The sequence below is a fragment of the Camarhynchus parvulus genome, chromosome 2 (genome assembly GCF_901933205.1).
Source record: "Camarhynchus parvulus chromosome 2, STF_HiC, whole genome shotgun sequence".
NCBI classification, from domain to species: Eukaryota; Metazoa; Chordata; class Aves; order Passeriformes; family Thraupidae; genus Camarhynchus; species Camarhynchus parvulus.
In genome coordinates this window covers 92,686,103-92,703,716 of record NC_044572.1, presented here as the reverse complement: position 1 = coordinate 92,703,716, position 17,614 = coordinate 92,686,103, and the positions used below count along the sequence as shown (strand labels likewise).

General features: G+C 37.4%; 2 protein-coding genes across 4 annotated transcripts in view; one reads left to right on the top strand and one right to left on the bottom strand.

The window, feature by feature from the left end:
- Window positions 1-11,024, top strand: part of ZNF236 (zinc finger protein 236) — a 76,173-nt gene extending 65,149 nt beyond the window's left edge. For 2 of the 3 annotated variants that reach the window (XM_030965449.1, XM_030965443.1), the window contains exons 31-33: window positions 4,408-4,537; window positions 7,404-7,580; window positions 8,019-11,024. In XM_030965449.1, the coding sequence (XP_030821309.1) occupies window positions 4,408-4,537; window positions 7,404-7,580; window positions 8,019-8,146 (435 nt within the window). In that variant the 3' untranslated portion in view covers window positions 8,147-11,024. The remainder of the gene's footprint in view (window positions 1-4,407; window positions 4,538-7,403; window positions 7,581-8,018) is intronic. The other variant, XM_030965458.1, reaches the window with a different exon arrangement.
- Window positions 11,025-11,456: 432 nt separating this feature from the next.
- The window catches only part of MBP (myelin basic protein), a 110,429-nt gene continuing 104,271 nt past the window's right edge, over window positions 11,457-17,614 (bottom strand). The window contains exons 7-9 of the mRNA XM_030966163.1: window positions 17,448-17,483; window positions 15,741-15,863; window positions 11,457-13,257 (exon numbers count right to left, since the gene is read on the bottom strand). Of these exons, the coding sequence (XP_030822023.1) occupies window positions 13,201-13,257; window positions 15,741-15,863; window positions 17,448-17,483 (216 nt within the window). The 3' untranslated portion in view covers window positions 11,457-13,200. The remainder of the gene's footprint in view (window positions 13,258-15,740; window positions 15,864-17,447; window positions 17,484-17,614) is intronic.

Genomic DNA, 17,614 nt, shown 5'->3' with positions numbered 1-17,614 from the left:
GGCAGTCACAAGAGACTTCAGGGCCTTGGGACAACTTGTTAAGGGATCAGAAGCACAAGTAATCTTCTCCTCTATCCGTCCAGTTGCAGGGTGTGATGTAGGAAGAGCTGGCAGATCAGCAGCTGTCTCTGAGACTGGCATCACCAGCAGAATTTAGGGGTTTTTGACCATGGACTGGTTTACACAACAGCAGGTCTCAAAGGGGGGAAAAGATCTTTGCTGAGGAGTTAGCAGGGCTCATTGAGAGAGATCATCTAAACTAGGTTTGTAGGGAGGAAGGGATAAAACCAGACTTGCTGGAGATAAGCTTGAGGGCAGCACACCAGTGTTTGAAGGTTCGTGCGCCAGCAAGGCCCTTCAAGCTCCGCCCCACTGTGCTGAGTACACCGGAGCACGTTTGAAATGTCCCAGTGCTGGTGCATGCAGCACCGTAGCCATCTCAGTGGAGGAAGGGGAAATGGTCAGTGACCTGCCACACCACTTCAACATGCGCAATTTGTCTATAGCACTGGATGGAATCCACCCAAGGGTACCAAGGGGCCTGTCAGAAGAGCTTGCCAAACCACTTTTACGATGAGCAGTGCTGGCTAACCAGGGAGCTCCCAGTTGACTGGGACTTAGCACCTGTGATGCCCATGTACAAGGGCTGGAATTAGGATCTGGAAAACTACAGGCCTTTCAGCCTGATCTCAGTGCCAGGAAAGGTTATGGAGCAGCTCATATTGTGTGCCACCACGTGGCACATGCAGGACAGCCAGGAGATCAGGCACAGTCAGTGTAGGTTTATGAAAAGCAGGTCCTGCTTGAGTAACATGATTTCCTGTGACAATGTGACTTGCTCATGGAGGAGGGAAAGGCTGTGGATGTTGTCTACCTGGACTTCAGCAAAGCCTTTGACACTGTTTCTCACAGCATTCTTCTGGAGAAACTCACCTCCATGGCTTGGATGAGTTCACTGTTTGCTGGGAAAAAATTGGCTATATGTCCAGGCTCAGAGTGGTGGTGAATGGAGTTACATCCAGCTGATGGCTGGTCACAAGTGGTGTTCTCCAGGGCTCAGTACTGGGGCTGGTTCTATTTAATATTTTATCAATGATCTGGACAAGAGGATTGAGTGCACTCTCAGTCATTTTGCAGAAAATACTGAGCTGGCGAGGAGTGTTGATCTGCTGGAGGGCAGGAAGGCTCTGCAGAGGGATCTGGACAGGCTGTGGATCAATGGGTTGTGGCCATTTTGTGAGGTTCAGCAAGGCCAAGTGCTGGGTCCTGCTCTTGGGTCATGAAGAACCCCAGGCAGCACTACAGGCTGAGGGCAGAGTGGCTGGAAAGCTGCTGGTGGAAATGACCTGGGAGTGCTGATGGACAGTGGCTGAACAAGAGCCAGAGTGTGCCCAGCTGGCCAAGGAGGCCAAGGGCTTCCTGGCCTGTGTGGGGAATAGTGTGGCCAGCAGGAGCAGGGCAGGGATTGTCCCTCTTTACTTTGTGCTGGCAAGGCTGCGCCTCAAATCCCGTGTTCAGTTTTGAGCTCTCAGTTCAGGAAGGACTTGGGGTTCTGGAGTGTGTCCAGAGAAAGGCAGCAGAGCTGGTGAAAGGTGTGGAGCACAACTCTTAGGAGGAGCAGTTGAGGGAAGCTGGGGTTGTTTAGCCTGGAGAAAAGGAGCCCAGGGGTCACTTAACACTCTCTCCAACTTCCTGAAAGAAGGTTTTGGCCAGGTGGGGGTTGGCCTTTATTGGAGAATGAGCAACAGGACAAGAGATAATTACCTCAGTTATGTTAGGAGACATTTAGATGGATATTACGGAAAATTTCTTCATTGAAAGGCTTGTCAGGCACTGGTACAGCCTGTAAAGGGAAGTTGTTGAGTCGCCAACTCTGAAGCCATTTAGAAGATGTGTAGATGTGGCACTATGGACAGTGTCTTAGCAGACATAGTTTAGTGGTAGACTTGTCAGTGCTGGTTAATGGTTGGCTGTGATCTTAAAGGTCTTATAGGACAGTTTCATTTACCACTGGACCATCAGGTACTAAAACAAATTCCACCCCTCATCAGACTCTTTTCTTTATCAAGGTGTTAATAGCAGCTTCAGCTGTGAGCAGCCTTTAGCAGCAAATTCAAAGATAAATGTTGGGGTTCAGCTTAGGATTTTGGGAAGAGTTCAGTGATCTGTTACTGGTGGAATTATGGAGATCACCAAAAACATTAAGGGCGCTACCAAACTTCAGGCTTTTCAGAGAAATACAGTAAGAGGTAAGGGTATCAGTGTTTAGATCCAAGTACTTAACTGTAGGTGTTTTTTCCAAAGATGTCAGTACCAGCATTTTCATAATTATACACAAGAAAATACTCTTTAGAGATCATGTACAAACACCTCCACCACCCACCCCACCCCCAGTGTTAAGGCTTTTCAGTCTAGTGACTCAATTCCCCTTCTGATGTGGGTTACTGTCCTCTTTTACAGCTTCAGAGAGGAGAACCTTAAGACATGCACAGTGACTAAACTGTCCAGTTTCATATGAATATGTAGTGGAAGTATCTGGAAGTTGACTGTTGATAGTAAATAAGGCACAGACATGATTCCAAGATGAAAGGAAAAAGGCCTTATCATCTTATTAAAACAATGGAATGAAACAAACTTTTTATTGCCACACTTTGAGAGGTGGTTACAATTAATGTTTCAGGAGTGATGGGGTATAAGAGTGGCGTACTAATGCATGAGCCATTTCAAAGGAGGTTTCCTGGTCTTATTTTTTAATTAGATAATGCTTGTTTGCTACCCCAAGATAATTACTCTCTGAAGACTATAAGAATTGCACAAATAATGTTGTAAAACATCACATGAACAATCAGTGAAATACTAACTATGTTGATAAAGAGATGATTGCACTTCATGAATGTTGCATTTCCATGAACTATTTTCAAAAGAATATTTATTTTACAGGAAAAGTATGAGAGGTGCACAGATCAGTGGAACAGAATTGCATCACAAACTGTTTCTTCAGAGAAAGTTGGCAGAAAGTTTTACAGGGCTATCTGGATATGTTGTTTGCATTCAAGTAGAATATGGGGTGGGAGTTTTTGGGATTTGGAGGTTTGGTTTTTTGTTTGGGTTTTATGGTGAAAGAAAGAAGCAGCTGGTTTCAGATAATTTTTTTGAAGTAGGTTATAGTGTGCTTCCACCATTTCAATGCTTGAGGGGGTTATGAACAAGATAAGACCTAAAGATTTTGTTTATTTCCACTTAAGCAGGGGTTTTAAGATACCTAATTTTTCTCAGAAGACCTTATATTATTTCCCTATAATACTCTATTATTATAAGTACTGTGATAATAATATTCATCCATGTAACTGTCTCACTGATTTTCCAGTGTAAACAAACTCTGCAGACACAGTTTGCTTCAGTTCGTGGAGTGAGGAATAGGACTTCATAGACATCAAGAAGGCTTATTGTTTAGGTATAGTAAAGACTAATTAATAGTTTAGTCTGTAATCAAATAGACTAGAAAAGAATATCCACACACATTTTAGAAAGTGGACAAATATTTGCAGTACTGTTTCACAGACAGTTCTTGATTAGATTTTTTTAGTTCTATATATATTTTTATATATTTTCTTTTGTAATTTGAATTTTAACTTGGTATTAATAAATAAATTAAAAATGAAAAAAATTAGTAGATAACTTAAATACTCTTCTAAGTTTGAAAAACATCTGGGGCTAGCATCAGTGTATTAAAACCACTGAAATGAGAACTGTTATTGATGATTCTTCATGAAGATAAAACATCCTGCTATCTTACCATTAAGAACCTTAGTGATTTAATTTTCTGGTGTTTTTTTCAATTAAGAGTCCATTGAGAAGTGGTTCTGTTTGCATCTTGCCATTGTGCAGCAGTGTGTGTGTATGTTGTGATAGTTGCCTCTTTGAGGCCTGTGCAGTTTGAGAATGTTACCAATTCAGGTGCTGAGGAATGCCCACTTATCAGACAAGGAGGGAGATGTATGCTGTAGAGGAGAGGGGGAAAATCCTACATTAATTTACAATGCACAGTTGTCAAAACACTTCTTTGTAGATGAACAGAGCATTTAAAGAACTCTGGTTTGGTTTTCTGTATTTTATTTTGCTTCAGATAATTAGTAAAGGGACTAATGTATGCCAAAAAAGAAAGACATTCAGTTATTTATGGAGTTTTTCAGAAGTGTGAAGAGTGATGGTTAGAGAGAGTTGATACACAAAAATAATCTCTCATTTAAAAGGAAAAAAAACAATGCAGGCTTCCATTTTCTTCCAGCTTGTCTGCTGATGACTAAGATCCTCTGCTTTTGTCTTCAAGGTGTGAATATATTTTTATGTTAAGTACTGAAGTCTTTTTAAAGGGTCTGAAATTTTTTTTTTCCTATGCTGGCTTAGGAACACATGCAAACCCATCAGGGTGGACCTTCACTGAGTTCCCAGAAGCCTAGAGTGTTTAAGTGTGATACTTGTGAAAAAGCTTTCGCTAAGCCAAGTCAGCTGGAGAGACACAGTCGCATCCACACAGGTGACAACAGAAAGTGTTTTTATCTTGAGAGGTTTTCTTATCAATGTTTGGGTGTTATGTTTGGAGCCCTTGCTTATGCTTTCAGCTAACTGCATTTAAATATCAACTTAAGCTTAAAAAACCAAGTAAATTTCTTTCTTCAAATGTATGGAAATTAAAAGGAGGAACAGCAAACTTGAAAACTCGTGTGCTTCACTAAGCTGATCTGTATTTTGGGACTGGCAGTACTGCAGTGATAATGTGAGTGCATGAGCTTGTGTCTAAAGGTTTGTCAGCCTTTGGAAGAGGTTAATAAAATCATGTTTTAAAGTATTGTTTGAAGTGATTTAAAAACACTGGTTATGATCATCCTCAATCATATAGAAGAATGTGCAAATGAGGGGTGTGCTCAGCAATGTTAAACAAGGGATAGGTTTGACTGCTGATGTTGACTGCTGTCTGCAGTGCTTCATTGTCACTGAGCTAAATGAACAGGTCATCTGTTTCTAATGCCAGAGCTTTTAATTTATTGTGTTATTTTCCACGTATTCCACTTGTATTATTCCCTTCAACAGTTAATCTATAAAAAGTCTATACTGACTTCTAGGGAGCACTCATTTTCTGTGATGTAAGTGAAATGCTTTTCAGGTGGCAACTTCTGCCCTACTATAAGTTGAAGGCTGTACATGGATGATAGCCCGGCTGCCCTCCCTGTCACCTTCTGTGCCTGACAAACATTCTTCTTCAGAACATGAGTTCTAAATATAGCAGTCAGTTCTCTGAAACAAGTTCTTTCTTTTTCCTACCACTGCTACCAATAAATAGCAGTCAATGGCTGCTAAACGTAAACAGGACAGGGAAAAGCTATCTGTGCTGCTACTAAGCTGGAGAGGACCAATGGATTTGGCTGGATGTGCTGTAGACTAAGAAGATACCCTCAAAAGGGTAAAACTCTCTCTTAGAGTGAGTCAGCCAGAGTTTTCTCTTTCCCCAGCATCAAGCTGCTTTGTGGTTACTGCATTAGAAAGAACATTCTGGTTCTACTGTGGCTAGGAAAAGAGAAGCAGGAGTTAAAATCCCAGGAGACTTAAATACCCTCAGTAATTTGCTTTTTGCAAAACTGACGTAAATAACACAGGCTCTTGAAAAAGTTACTGTCTCCTAGTTTAAGGGTTCCACAGAATATGCAGGAAGCAGGAAAGATGACCAGTTGTCATTTTCCATGCTAGTTTAATTTCATGCTGCTGCCCCATTGTAATAGGCACAGAGCAGTTCAGGGAGGCTGAGAACAGAGCAGAATCCCTTATTGATCTGTTTCTCATAAATCTTCACCATCATAGGATGAGTTCTTTCTGTTTTGGAATGACTTGTAATTCACTCAGGAAATCCTTAAATCCTTAGATATTTTTGGGTTTCTTGTACTAGGAGGCTCATGTGCTAGACTGTTGTTAACAGACCTTGCTAAATTCATATTTTTGTGTTTCAACAATGTCAGGAAATAGTAGGTCAAACTATATGATTGTAATTCTTTCAGAAGAGAATGTTCTTTTGGAAATCACTTGAGACCAAAAGAGTGAAAATGTGCTGCACAGAAGTATTTAGATGGATGCATTTCCATACACTATGCTAAACCTAAACTGACTAAACTAATCTAAACCTAAACTGACTTATTTCCATAAAGGTACTGTCCTTGTCTGTGAAAAAGTGTTTGTGATTTCTATCTTGACTAAACATTTTTAACCATTTCTAATGGGTAATATCTACTGAATCAATGACCAGAAGGAAAGCACATTATTTCTCTGAATACCTCTAGATATCTTGCTATTTGGGATTTATCAGTGAAGAGTGGTTTGCTGAAATGTTGAAATCAGAGGGAAGCAGTTGCTTCCAGTTCTACCAAAAACTGTGTAGTAATCCATTACACCAAAAAGGCTGCTCACCTTCACTGAATTTAAAAAATGGAATCAAAAGAATTTCAGTAAGCCTGGATTTCTCTTCAAACTAAAGAAAAAGTTGTTAACAAAAATAGAAGGAAAATATCTGTGCTTTAAAGGACCTTCTGTTGATTGTCTGAGAAGTTGGATTTGGCATGCAGGTGGGAACACTAACATAATGGAGAGATATATTTGTCCTGTAAGAAAGAATTTGGAAAAATGCTTTTACTCCTGCTTGTGCTTTATTGTGCTAACTAATAGCAAGAGTATCTTAGAAAGTGCTTTTAGAAGTCCTTAATGACATACAGCGTGTTTATATCAGAGGTTATGGTGTTGAGTGTTAGTGTTGAAGCAAAAGTCTGGTCTTGCAAAGTAGGTATTTTTAAATTTTAAAATATTTTTAAGTTAATATGTTCTTGTGTTTATAGTTAGAAATCAGTAGTATTCTGGCGGAATTGGAACAATAAGCCTCTTTTGGTGAGATATGAGAATCACTACGTTGGCATAAGAAACCACAAGTTCCATATAGAATTCCCAGGGACTTTTGTTTGTTAACATATTTGACTTTTCAGTTTCTTAAAGGCACCAGCTTTGTTAATTCTAGTACATTGCTTTATCTGCATTACTCTTCATGATGCAAAAAGGTGGTGGTTTCCTTGAGTACAGAAAAGTCAAATTAGTAAATTGATTTTTTTTTGGTACCTCTGTTAAATAACTTACCTAGGTTATAAATTGGATCAGAAGGATAATATCAGTGATTTAGTACTTATATAACTATTCTGACATTTAATTTGATATTTTTGCTGACAATGTGGAGCTATATCTCTGTTTGGAGAAAGTCTCAAGGAAAATTATGATGTCCATTTCTAGATCATTTTGATTTTTTTTACAGAATTTCAAACTGTATTTCAATCTTAAAAGGAAATATTATGGTGTTTTTCTTTCTTATAAAGGGGAACGGCCATTTCAGTGTACGCTTTGTGAAAAGGCATTTAACCAGAAGAGTGCTCTTAAAGTCCACATGAAAAGGCACACAGGAGAGAGACCTTATAAATGTGACTACTGTGCAATGGGATTCACACAAAAAAGCAATATGAAACTGCATATGAAACGGGCTCATGGTTACACTGGTACGTAGGATGGTGGTAGTACTGCTGAGGGCAGGACTCCGTGTATTTTGTTAGAGGAGCACAGAGCACTTCCCTTAAGTTATTGAGGAATCAAGCACTGATAGCCAAAGACCACAGTTAATGAAATAATAGTTGCACATGCAACCCAAAAATCAGGTTGAAACAGCAATTCATTGCTTTTTATGGTTCCTTGTTTTTGATGTGGAGCTCTGTGTACAGAAATACAGAGTTGAGAAATTATTCCAGGAAAGCAGTATAATATTGTATTAGATTTTTAAAAGAATTTTTCCAAGACCATCTAATGAATTTACAGTATCTGAAGTAATTGTATAATACTGTTCCCATCATGTTTCCTTTATTCCCAAGTGCTGTATTTGCCTTTTTCTTACACCATATGTCAAATGATACTCAATTGCCTTTTCTCTTGTACTTTGGTAGGTCCGGTACAAGAGCCGGCAGGTCACCAAGAACAAGAAGGGGAAGACATCAGTCGTGCTCTGAATTTAGAAGAAGTGGTACAAGAATCTTCAAATGAATGGCAAAGTATAGGCAATGTTTTCCGATAACACATTGAAATTGGAAAAGAAAAAATATTTCTGGGACTCGAACTTTACAGTTAAAGCTTCAAGCATTGAAGATACTAACAATAGAAAAATATATTATAGTTTTTTTAATTATTTACAAAAGATACCTAAAAGATGAATTCTTTTTTTTAAGCTTGTAGAAGAATATTGGGAAAACTTCATTTAATCTGTGCTAAGTTGTCTGTGAATCAATGAACTCAGGTAATAATGTATACAGTTTCATCTTTGAATTCACAGCCAGTATATCTATTTAAAAATAAACTGGAACTTTATATCAGAATAGAATGATTCCCATTTTTAATGGAGATGAAGAATGACTTCACAGGAAAATCATGAAACTGTCAGTTAACTTTTTTTTAATGTATTTTAAGAAATAATTGAGATTGGAAACAAAGTGTTGCAGTTGATGATGCATGCAGTATAAAACAGTGGAGTTTTGCCTTTTTTTTTTCTTACAAGGCACAGGAAAATGCTGTATTTCTTTTGAAAGCTTTCTTTTTTAGTCCATTTTGAGAATTTTGAAAAAAAATAAAATACTGCGAGCTCGTGGCTTTTCTTGAGGTAAACTCTTGAGAGGAAGCATGTTCATTTTCATTCCAACCGCAGAGGCAGATAGATGTTAGTTTTTACAGTAAAAGTCTTGAGGTTTTTGACTTGGCAATCATTACTTAATAAGACTCCAAATGAAAAAGGGTTCCAGTTGTTGCTGTTTGCTGTACTGGGTCAGCAGGTACATATCTCAGTATCTGTGGAAAACAGCCATATACTAAATCTGTGAGTTAAACAAGTACCATTTTGTGGTAGCAGTGAGAAAATTAGGTGCACACTAAGTCGCCTATACTATACAATGTTCCCCAGCTGTAAACAGTTATCACTTTGAATCTGTAAATTCCTTATTATTTTCTTTGTGGATTTTGGAAAGATGTTACATTTATTTGTTGCTTAAGTCATTGTTTTAGCAAAACTACCTAGCTGACTGAGTATTGCTTTCAAAGGTGCCACTTGTTAAGTATATTCATAGCAGAGAAACACTGGAGTAAAAAGCATAGTTGTCTTTTAGACATTCCAAAGACAGAAGCTGTTTTCTTATTTTTGCCTTGTTCTTTTGCATTTTATTTATATGTTACATATATATAAATATATATATGTGTGCTTATATATGTGTATATATATATATGTATATATATATATGTGTATATATATATATATATATATTTAAAGTCTACGAGCCTCTGTGTGGCCGATCAGTATATTTTGTAAATACTAATCCCAGTTGCAAGGAGTTCATCTGTTTGGTTGCCACAAGTACTTCTAGATCAGTGGTGGATATGTTGTACTATAATACGGACCTGAACTTTAATTTTCCTTCTAAAAGATAATTGTTCTCAGATCCAAAAAGCTCTTTTCTGTAAATATTGTCTATACTCTGTCTGTGATACAAGCTAGTTATTTCAGATTGCTGAAGCAAGAAATCGCTGTTGGTTTTGATAGGGCATCTCTTAATTCTTTTGTTAACTGTTCAGCATATGTATATAAGTTATATAGTTGGTGACATGAAAATAACACTTTTGTTATGTGGAATATTTAATTGAAAAACATGCTAAATAATATTACTTTTTTCCAAATTTTGTTTCGCGTATTTTTTAAGCATATGATTATGGATTCTAGGAGATTGGAAAAAGTGTTTACAGAAGTGCATGTTTGAATATTAGATGGGAAGAATAAAGTCCTTCTATCAGTGCCTTCCCTTCCAGGCAGCCTGCGAATGTTCCAGCTGTTAAAGAAAGACATTATATTTTACAGTTGTCTGGCCTCATGGCATAGCACACTGTTTATCTGTAATAATAGAGCAAAATGTGCTGTATTGTGTGTACCATGTATGAAATATTTTCCCTGTTATTTCAGGGAATACTATATAAATGCACAGACGGCTTGGAACTAGGTGATCTTTAAGGTCCTTTGCAACCCAGACCACTTAATGATTCTGTGATAATTGGAACACAGAACCTAAAGGCTGATCTCATGGGTAAAAAGATGGCATTTTTAAAGGGTCACTTCTCAAAGTGTTATGCCTTGGTTAGAGGCAGTGAGTCTGTTCAGCAAGCCTTGGAAGTGTTAACTGAACAGTGTGAGTTATGGACTCAGCTGACATTTTTCCGGAAATCAGTTTGCTACTCTTCCAGCACTTGGAAATCCTGTCAGCTACAGTAATAGACTTTTAAAAAATTTCTTTTTAACATTGTATATGATTTGCTTCCATGCATCCTCTTCACCTGTGAACTTCAAGTTTCTTGACAGAGGTTTTTATAGCCTTGGTATGATTGAGTTGGAGCTTTCCAGAGCATGTGTGTGTGTCAATGTTCAGAACAAATACAGACACGGTAACCAGTATGTTGATATTTTCAAAAGCAGCGTTAAAGCAGATGCATTATGTAAGGAAGCAGAACTCTTGTTCTGAGGAGTGCTTGATGTGTCACATTGCATAGTGGGTAAGTGGACAGCCCTTGTTCTTTCTGGTTTAATGTAGTAGTAGGCTTGTGCTAGCCTTGGGGTTTTGGCTTGTGTCTGCTCACAGTTTCTTTTGGTTTATGTCCATTCCTTTGGAACATTAAATTACGCGCTCCTGGTATTTGCTGTGCATTCTTGTTTCAGGAAGAATCCTTTGCTTATAAATCAAATGGCCATTTAAACTGCTGGATTTCATCAAAACTACTAGTGTGTAACTAAAATAATATATTTCAGGCTAAGTTTTAATCTCTTTTCATATTGGTAAAATAATGCTTTCAAGTACTGTACCTATTCCAAAGGAATTATATCAAAAAAGCCACTTTGACCCTCTGGCAATACAGTGCCAGATATACAGTGCAGTATATTAAAGGATGTATTTCTCTGGGTTTTTTACCTTAAGTAATCTTTCACATTTTTGAGGGCTGTTTGCGCCACAATTGTTCATGAAGGGGACTGGTTTTTATTTCCTGTTCATAGACATTTTATGCCTTGCAATATCCCTCTGGCCTGTAGCTGTCACTCCTTAGACACTGGTATTCCATAATTCTTGTGTCCTATTGTCAACCTTCTGGGCCATGCAGTGTCACTAGAAGCCTAGATGGGCCCCAAGGTCCCATTGTGGTCCCAAGATGTCATTGTGTTATTTTCTAGTATCTGGACATTATTCATAAACTCTGGGGGATGGTGGGGGGGCAATAAATCAAACAGACCTAAATATATAAATATATATAAGTATGTATAAATGTATATATATCCTTTGTTAAAAAAACAAAACTGGCCCAAGTTTCATTTCAAGTTGATTACTTTATTTCAATAGTGACTATTTTTAAAAGCTGTGTTCCTCTAAGAACAATACGTGTTCAAATTAAATCAACTATTACGTTGCAGAGTATACATCTGAATGAAGCTACAATAGAAAAATACACATAGCAACCAACAAAGGTAATAGATGTAATAGTGTGTGTATGCATAATAATTTTGGCAGTTTTGTTTTCTTTAGTCTCTATGTATTTTCTATCATCTCATCTTCCATTGCTTCATATTAATGGACACTGATTTAAACCTACAATAGTTCTAGATGTGAAATGTAAATAACATATATTTATAGGTAACTTTTACTGGGCACTTATTAGGAATGCTGTTTCAACCTAGGAAGCACTAACTGTAATCTACAGTGCATAGGCTAAAACTAAAAAAATAAAATAATTAATCTGACACTTAGATGACAGGTTGAAGAAATTGTAAGTTTAAGTAATAAAACAGTGCAATTCAGAAGAGCCTTTTATTTCCCAAAGTGTGGTTGGAAATACCATATCCACACATTCATTTTAGTAATTTGTGAACAATTCATATCTAAATCTAACTGAACTATAATCTATTTCTACGAGGCAACTACAATACAACAGTTAAATGTTCACAGTAGTTTACTACAAGTTTGCTTTGGTGCACTGCCCTTAAAAGGCATCCAGGTGTTACTCAGGCAAAAGATGAGCCAATCAAATACAACACTGCTGCAATACCAAGAGAAAGATTTGAAATTCTAATGTGAGATGTGCAGGACTATCTGAGATACCAGTACTGAAGGGCTTTCTTTCAGAAATTAGACTTTTTTGTTTATATGCTTATTTACTTATTGTACTGCAAAGTTAATGCTATTGCAGCAGAGTTTATGTGAAGCACCAGTGACGTCCAGTGGTCACGTGTGCAGTCTTAGATGTTTCTCTGGGAATATCCCTTGTTTTGTAACATTAGTCTAACTCAAATTTGAAATCCTCTTTCTCTCCCTCATCTACTCTTTATTCTCATGGTTTGGATGCAATGAGCAAATCATAGTATGGAAAGAATTTCCTTATTGCTATTGCTCCACATCATATTGATTCTTCAACATCTGCCCCCTCCCACACTTCACATACCTTGAACTCCCAATGTTTGATAAACCTTTCCATGACTGCCTAATCCTGTTATGAAAATAAATTATTCTGTGAGTGAGAGAAGGAAGATTAAAACAAAACAAAAGAAAAAAAAACTAAAAAGAAAATTTGGATAAACAGTCCTTACAACTTCTGCACATGTTGGATTTTTTTTTTGTTTTGTTTTTAACAGCAGTGTCTCAAAAATTCATTAACAGCAGTGCTCAGTATCCAAGGCATTATAGCTCTTTATTTGTAATTCTGATGTTCACTAAAATGAAACCAGAAGGGTTGAGCTTAAATTAGCTGCTTGGGAGAAATAAAGGAGTCCAGCATACAGTTAGGGCATCCTGAAGAAGAAGGGGTAAAGTCAGAGATCTTGTTACTTCACATAAAATAAGGAAAACATCTAGCAAAGCTACTTTTTGTGTTCCTTTCATTCAACTGTTGCTCAGGGATTGCCAATAGAAGTTTGTATCATCTACTGCATGGTATTACTACTAATTGGCATTAAGTAATGGATTGCATCTATCTAGGTAATTGTGGCAGCTGTTACTAATTTTAAGGCAGTTATATTATGAAGCAGAGTACATGATCCTTGGATGGCATCTTGGAGCTTCAGCGCCTAGCAATGGGGGAACCAGACCGCGATCCAGGTCGGGACCCAGAGCTTCCCTGTGGAGGGAAGAACAGAGTTGCATCAATTAGAAATTAATATGTATTTGGGGCTCTGCCTTGAAGAACATCAATCCCTTGTAAGTATGACAAAATTTTAAATACTATGTAATGAAAATAGCCTGCAGTTGCCTCTAGTATATCACTAAATATTACTGGGATTTTTCCCTTCAAAAAGAAGATTTATTTTCATTGATTTTCACATAGGATTAACTTACTGTCATTAAGTCTTCCACAGAAGACTAGACAGTCTCTCATTAATAACTTTTAAGTGCATGTTCTTATTCAGGCCTTCCTAACGAAAACAATTTATTTCCTTGGACAGCATGGAAAATTTCATTTTTATGAACCCTGTACTGTGTGTATACTTTAAAACAAGTAACAAAACAAAATCTCCAAACCTTGCATATGAGATGTAATAGTTTCACATCTGAAAGAACTGAAATTTAATAGTTTCATTCTGCAGAAAATTCTCAGTGTTATATCAACATGAGGCTTGTACGAAATTCCAGATACAGGAGAAAATGATGCAGATACAGGAGAAAGCTAAGAAAAGATAAAAGGGCTGAAACCTGCCCTGTTCTTAGAAATAATAAAAAAGTGTCAAACTGTGAGGAAAAAACTGTGACAATTCATAAATCTGCACTTGAGAAAAGAAGCATTTTTATAGCAAAGATGATTCAAGCTGAAATTCTGACATTACATTTTTTGGAATTTGAGATTAAGCTAACTTGATATCTTGTCCATTAGCTTTAGCAACTCTTCTATAGGCAAATCTTGAAAAATGCACTTAAAATCACAAATGTGAGATGGTGTGGTAATTTTTACTGTAATCAGGTGTTGACTAAACTGTTTACTTGGAAAAAAACATGTGTGTACTTTGGGACTTCATTTTCTTCATTTATGTTCTTATCTTTCAGCACTGCCTCCTTAGTTTTACAGAGCTGTTACAGGAAAATTCAGTCTAATTCATTAGGTAATTGGCTTTTTTTCTTTCAAAGATATCTTCAAGAATGGATAACTTTTTCATATTACAAGACCGTTGAACTATATAAAGAAACAGTAATTAATGCCTCCTGCTGTAAACAATAGGTCTAAATCAAATAGGCATGAATAAAACTCTTATCAAAGTTCAGAAATTATAATGGCTGGGAAAAGGTTATCTAAAAAGTAAAACTGGTGTATGTATCTCTCAGATATATATATATTCAGCTAAAATAGCTGTGATGAATATGCAAAAAAGAGAATGTTAAATTTCATGAGAGATCATTAATTTCCAGATGTTGAAATTAAGAAGTTTTACAAATAATGAGAGTGTATAGCCATGGAATAGTTGATGTACCTGAACCCCACTAAAACTACCAAGTGCAAAACATGAAAATAAGACTTAAAATGTGTTTGTTTGATTTTTTTACCTGGGCCTCTGAAGAGATCATTCCTTTTCTTAAATTACAACATAACAATTCCTACTACTTCCTTGAAGTTTTTGTGCTGTCACTTGGTGCTGCATATATTTGGAAAACAACTGTACAATGGGAGATATAAAACCTAAACTGTTTAAGAGACAAAAATGTGGGTTTTGTTGCAAATGAAGGCACTGTTACATCTCCTCTTGAGAAGAGGAATAGTAAGAGTCTGAAATGATCAGCTCTGCTAAGGATCCCAAACCTTCTGACTTGAAGTTGACTGCTGATGGCATCTTCATGTGCTAATATTGTACTGGGTGATTTTTTATGAGTGAATTCCCTGCCATCATTGCCTTTGAGGGAAAATACAGTCTCTGTTAAAGTATCTGCCAGTGGATATAGTCTGCTTTTCATGTGTCTGTTTCCTGACATAGAATGGGAAAAATCCTCACAACTGACCTTTATTCCTGTTCTGTTTTCATTTATTGCCCGTGTTGTTGTGGCTGTGCTGTGCTTTGAAATGGGGAATTGAACTAGACTAAAGCTAATCTGACCAAATGTTTATTTCTAATATGATGTCTACTCTGGAGTTTCGTAACTTTCAATACTGACATTGTAAGAGTTTTCCCACCTGGGGTAGGAACAAGCAGGGACTGCTGGAGTTGTTACTGCATCCAAATATGTGTCCAACACTGCTCTGTACTACCCTTCTACAGTTTATCAGTTTTCTTTCATTTTCACTATCCCAAATAATTCAGCAGCAACGAGCTGTGTCATCTCATTTGTCTTCTGTATTTCAGATCATTTTTGCGTTCAGTGACAACACTGGTCTTTGTGGGACATTGTGGACTTACCTTCTTTCCTGATGGCCACTAACTGTGTATTTTTACCTTTGTTTCCTATCATGTAAGTAGTCACTAAGCCACAAAATAAGCATCTGGTTTATCCATGCAAGTCTAATTCCATCAGAAGCCTTAAGGAAATATACTTGTTTCAAACATGGCAGGTTCTGGAGAGGTTTGGCTTCTCTTTTTCCCAGTTCAATTTTTTTGTACTTAAAGTTCAGTTGTACTTTACCAGTTTAAAGATTCTGGAAAGAGTGCCCTGGCCCTCATGATAGGATCCCTTGTGTCCCTTATGAGCAGATTTATGCTCATAGAATTTTCCGCTTCCATATCCTGGCTTGTGTGTTTCACCACCCTGCAAAGAAAGATTTTCATGTATATTGCAAATTGTCACATTCAAATTATCATATGCATGTTGTAGTCTTTATTTATGATCACTGAAATGTAATACTCAAATGAGGAATGTGGAGGTTGTTGCAATAAAACAATCTTTTATGTAATAAACAAGGATGAAGGAAAATGTTAGGAAATTATCTGAATAGATTCAAATCTGAGGGAAGCATCAATCTGTAAAAAATGAATTTATATTCAAAAATTAAATACTCAGAAGGTTAACCTGTGTGAAAAAACTTAAAATGTTTTAATTTCATGAGTTCTAAGATGTCAAACACATCAGCTAATATGTGGTGTTCTGATAGTAAAAGAAATGCTTAATGGCTTGAAGGCTTTGATATTTTGTCTTAAAAATGCCAGTAATTTACATGCCATCTCATATCAAATCAAACCTGTGGTAGAGAAGTAGAATTTAATTAGTTGGGAGAGAACTGTGGGAAGAACTTGTCTAGGAATTGCTTAGGCAGATCACTTCTAACTGACAGGAAAGGTGGAACAAAATACTGAGGTTAGTGGCAGCATTAGTTTTGCAGACTGTGTAAAAGCAGTTGCAAGAGTGGAATAAGCACCTATCTTGTCCCAGCCTTCCCTCCCATTTTTGTCCATCCCAGGAGAAGAAAAATGCACCAGGTGGGTCTTCCAGGAACCTTTAAAGGAAGATAACTTTGCCATGCAGTGGATTTTTCTCCCTTTGTGCTGAAGCAAAAGAAATTACTGCTGCAAGGGCTGTCAAATTGCAGGATAAGAGCAAGCAACACAATTGCCATCTTAAAGTGCTGTGGAAGGAGGAAGGAAAGTAGAACAGGAAAAGCAAAATAGCAAACTTGAGACAAAACAAAATTATCACATTGCTGCAGCAGCTTGAGGCAGTGAAGTAAGAGATGCTTTGGCCTGGTAAATAAAAGGGCTGTTACCGAAAGCACGTTCGTCACCTACCCAGCTAAATCTGGTGAGGGATAATCCTCTTCCCTGTACATGCAAGAAATAGAAACAACGACATGGTGATCACTATGGAACACAGCACCTGGGTCTGCCATACACAGAAGAAGATGAAAAGGTAGCCTAGATTATGAAATAATGGCCAGATAATGAGGCAGGCAGGAGTTGAGAACAACAGTCTGTACAGTCATTTAATGAATCAAAAAAAGGCAAAATTGTTAATTGTGATTACTAGAACTGACTTTACTAGCCAAGGTTTGTCAGTATCACTACTTCAAAAGCCAGCTGAGTTCAGTAAAGGGAAGGACAGCACCTGGCTGGTGAGGCTTGTTTGAAAGCATTGCCTGTTGTTAGTTCATTACCTAAAGCAATCACACCATAAATTGAATATAAAAATCTCTACAAATGGCTTCAGTTAGTCATGCATGAAGTCAGGAAGTGCACAAGGAAGAGAACCATGACTTCTGTGTCTTAGGCTCTTGCTTTAAATTGTTCCCAGGGATACCTGTAGACTTTTACTTAGTGCCATTAGGGACAGTGAATCAGGCTTGCAGTTGAATTAGTGGGAATTAGTGCATAAATGCCTTGAGTCCCTGAAATTGCTTACCTTTGCTTGCATTGGGGGTGGTGTACGGGGTGAGACCTAAAAACCAACACAAAACAGTTGTCAAACTAAGGCAAAAATAAATGCCAGAAATCATCAGGCCGTGAGCTAAAAATGGTAATTTTATTGAGAAGCTCCTCTGCTGTCTTAGGCTTGCCTGGAACACGCTG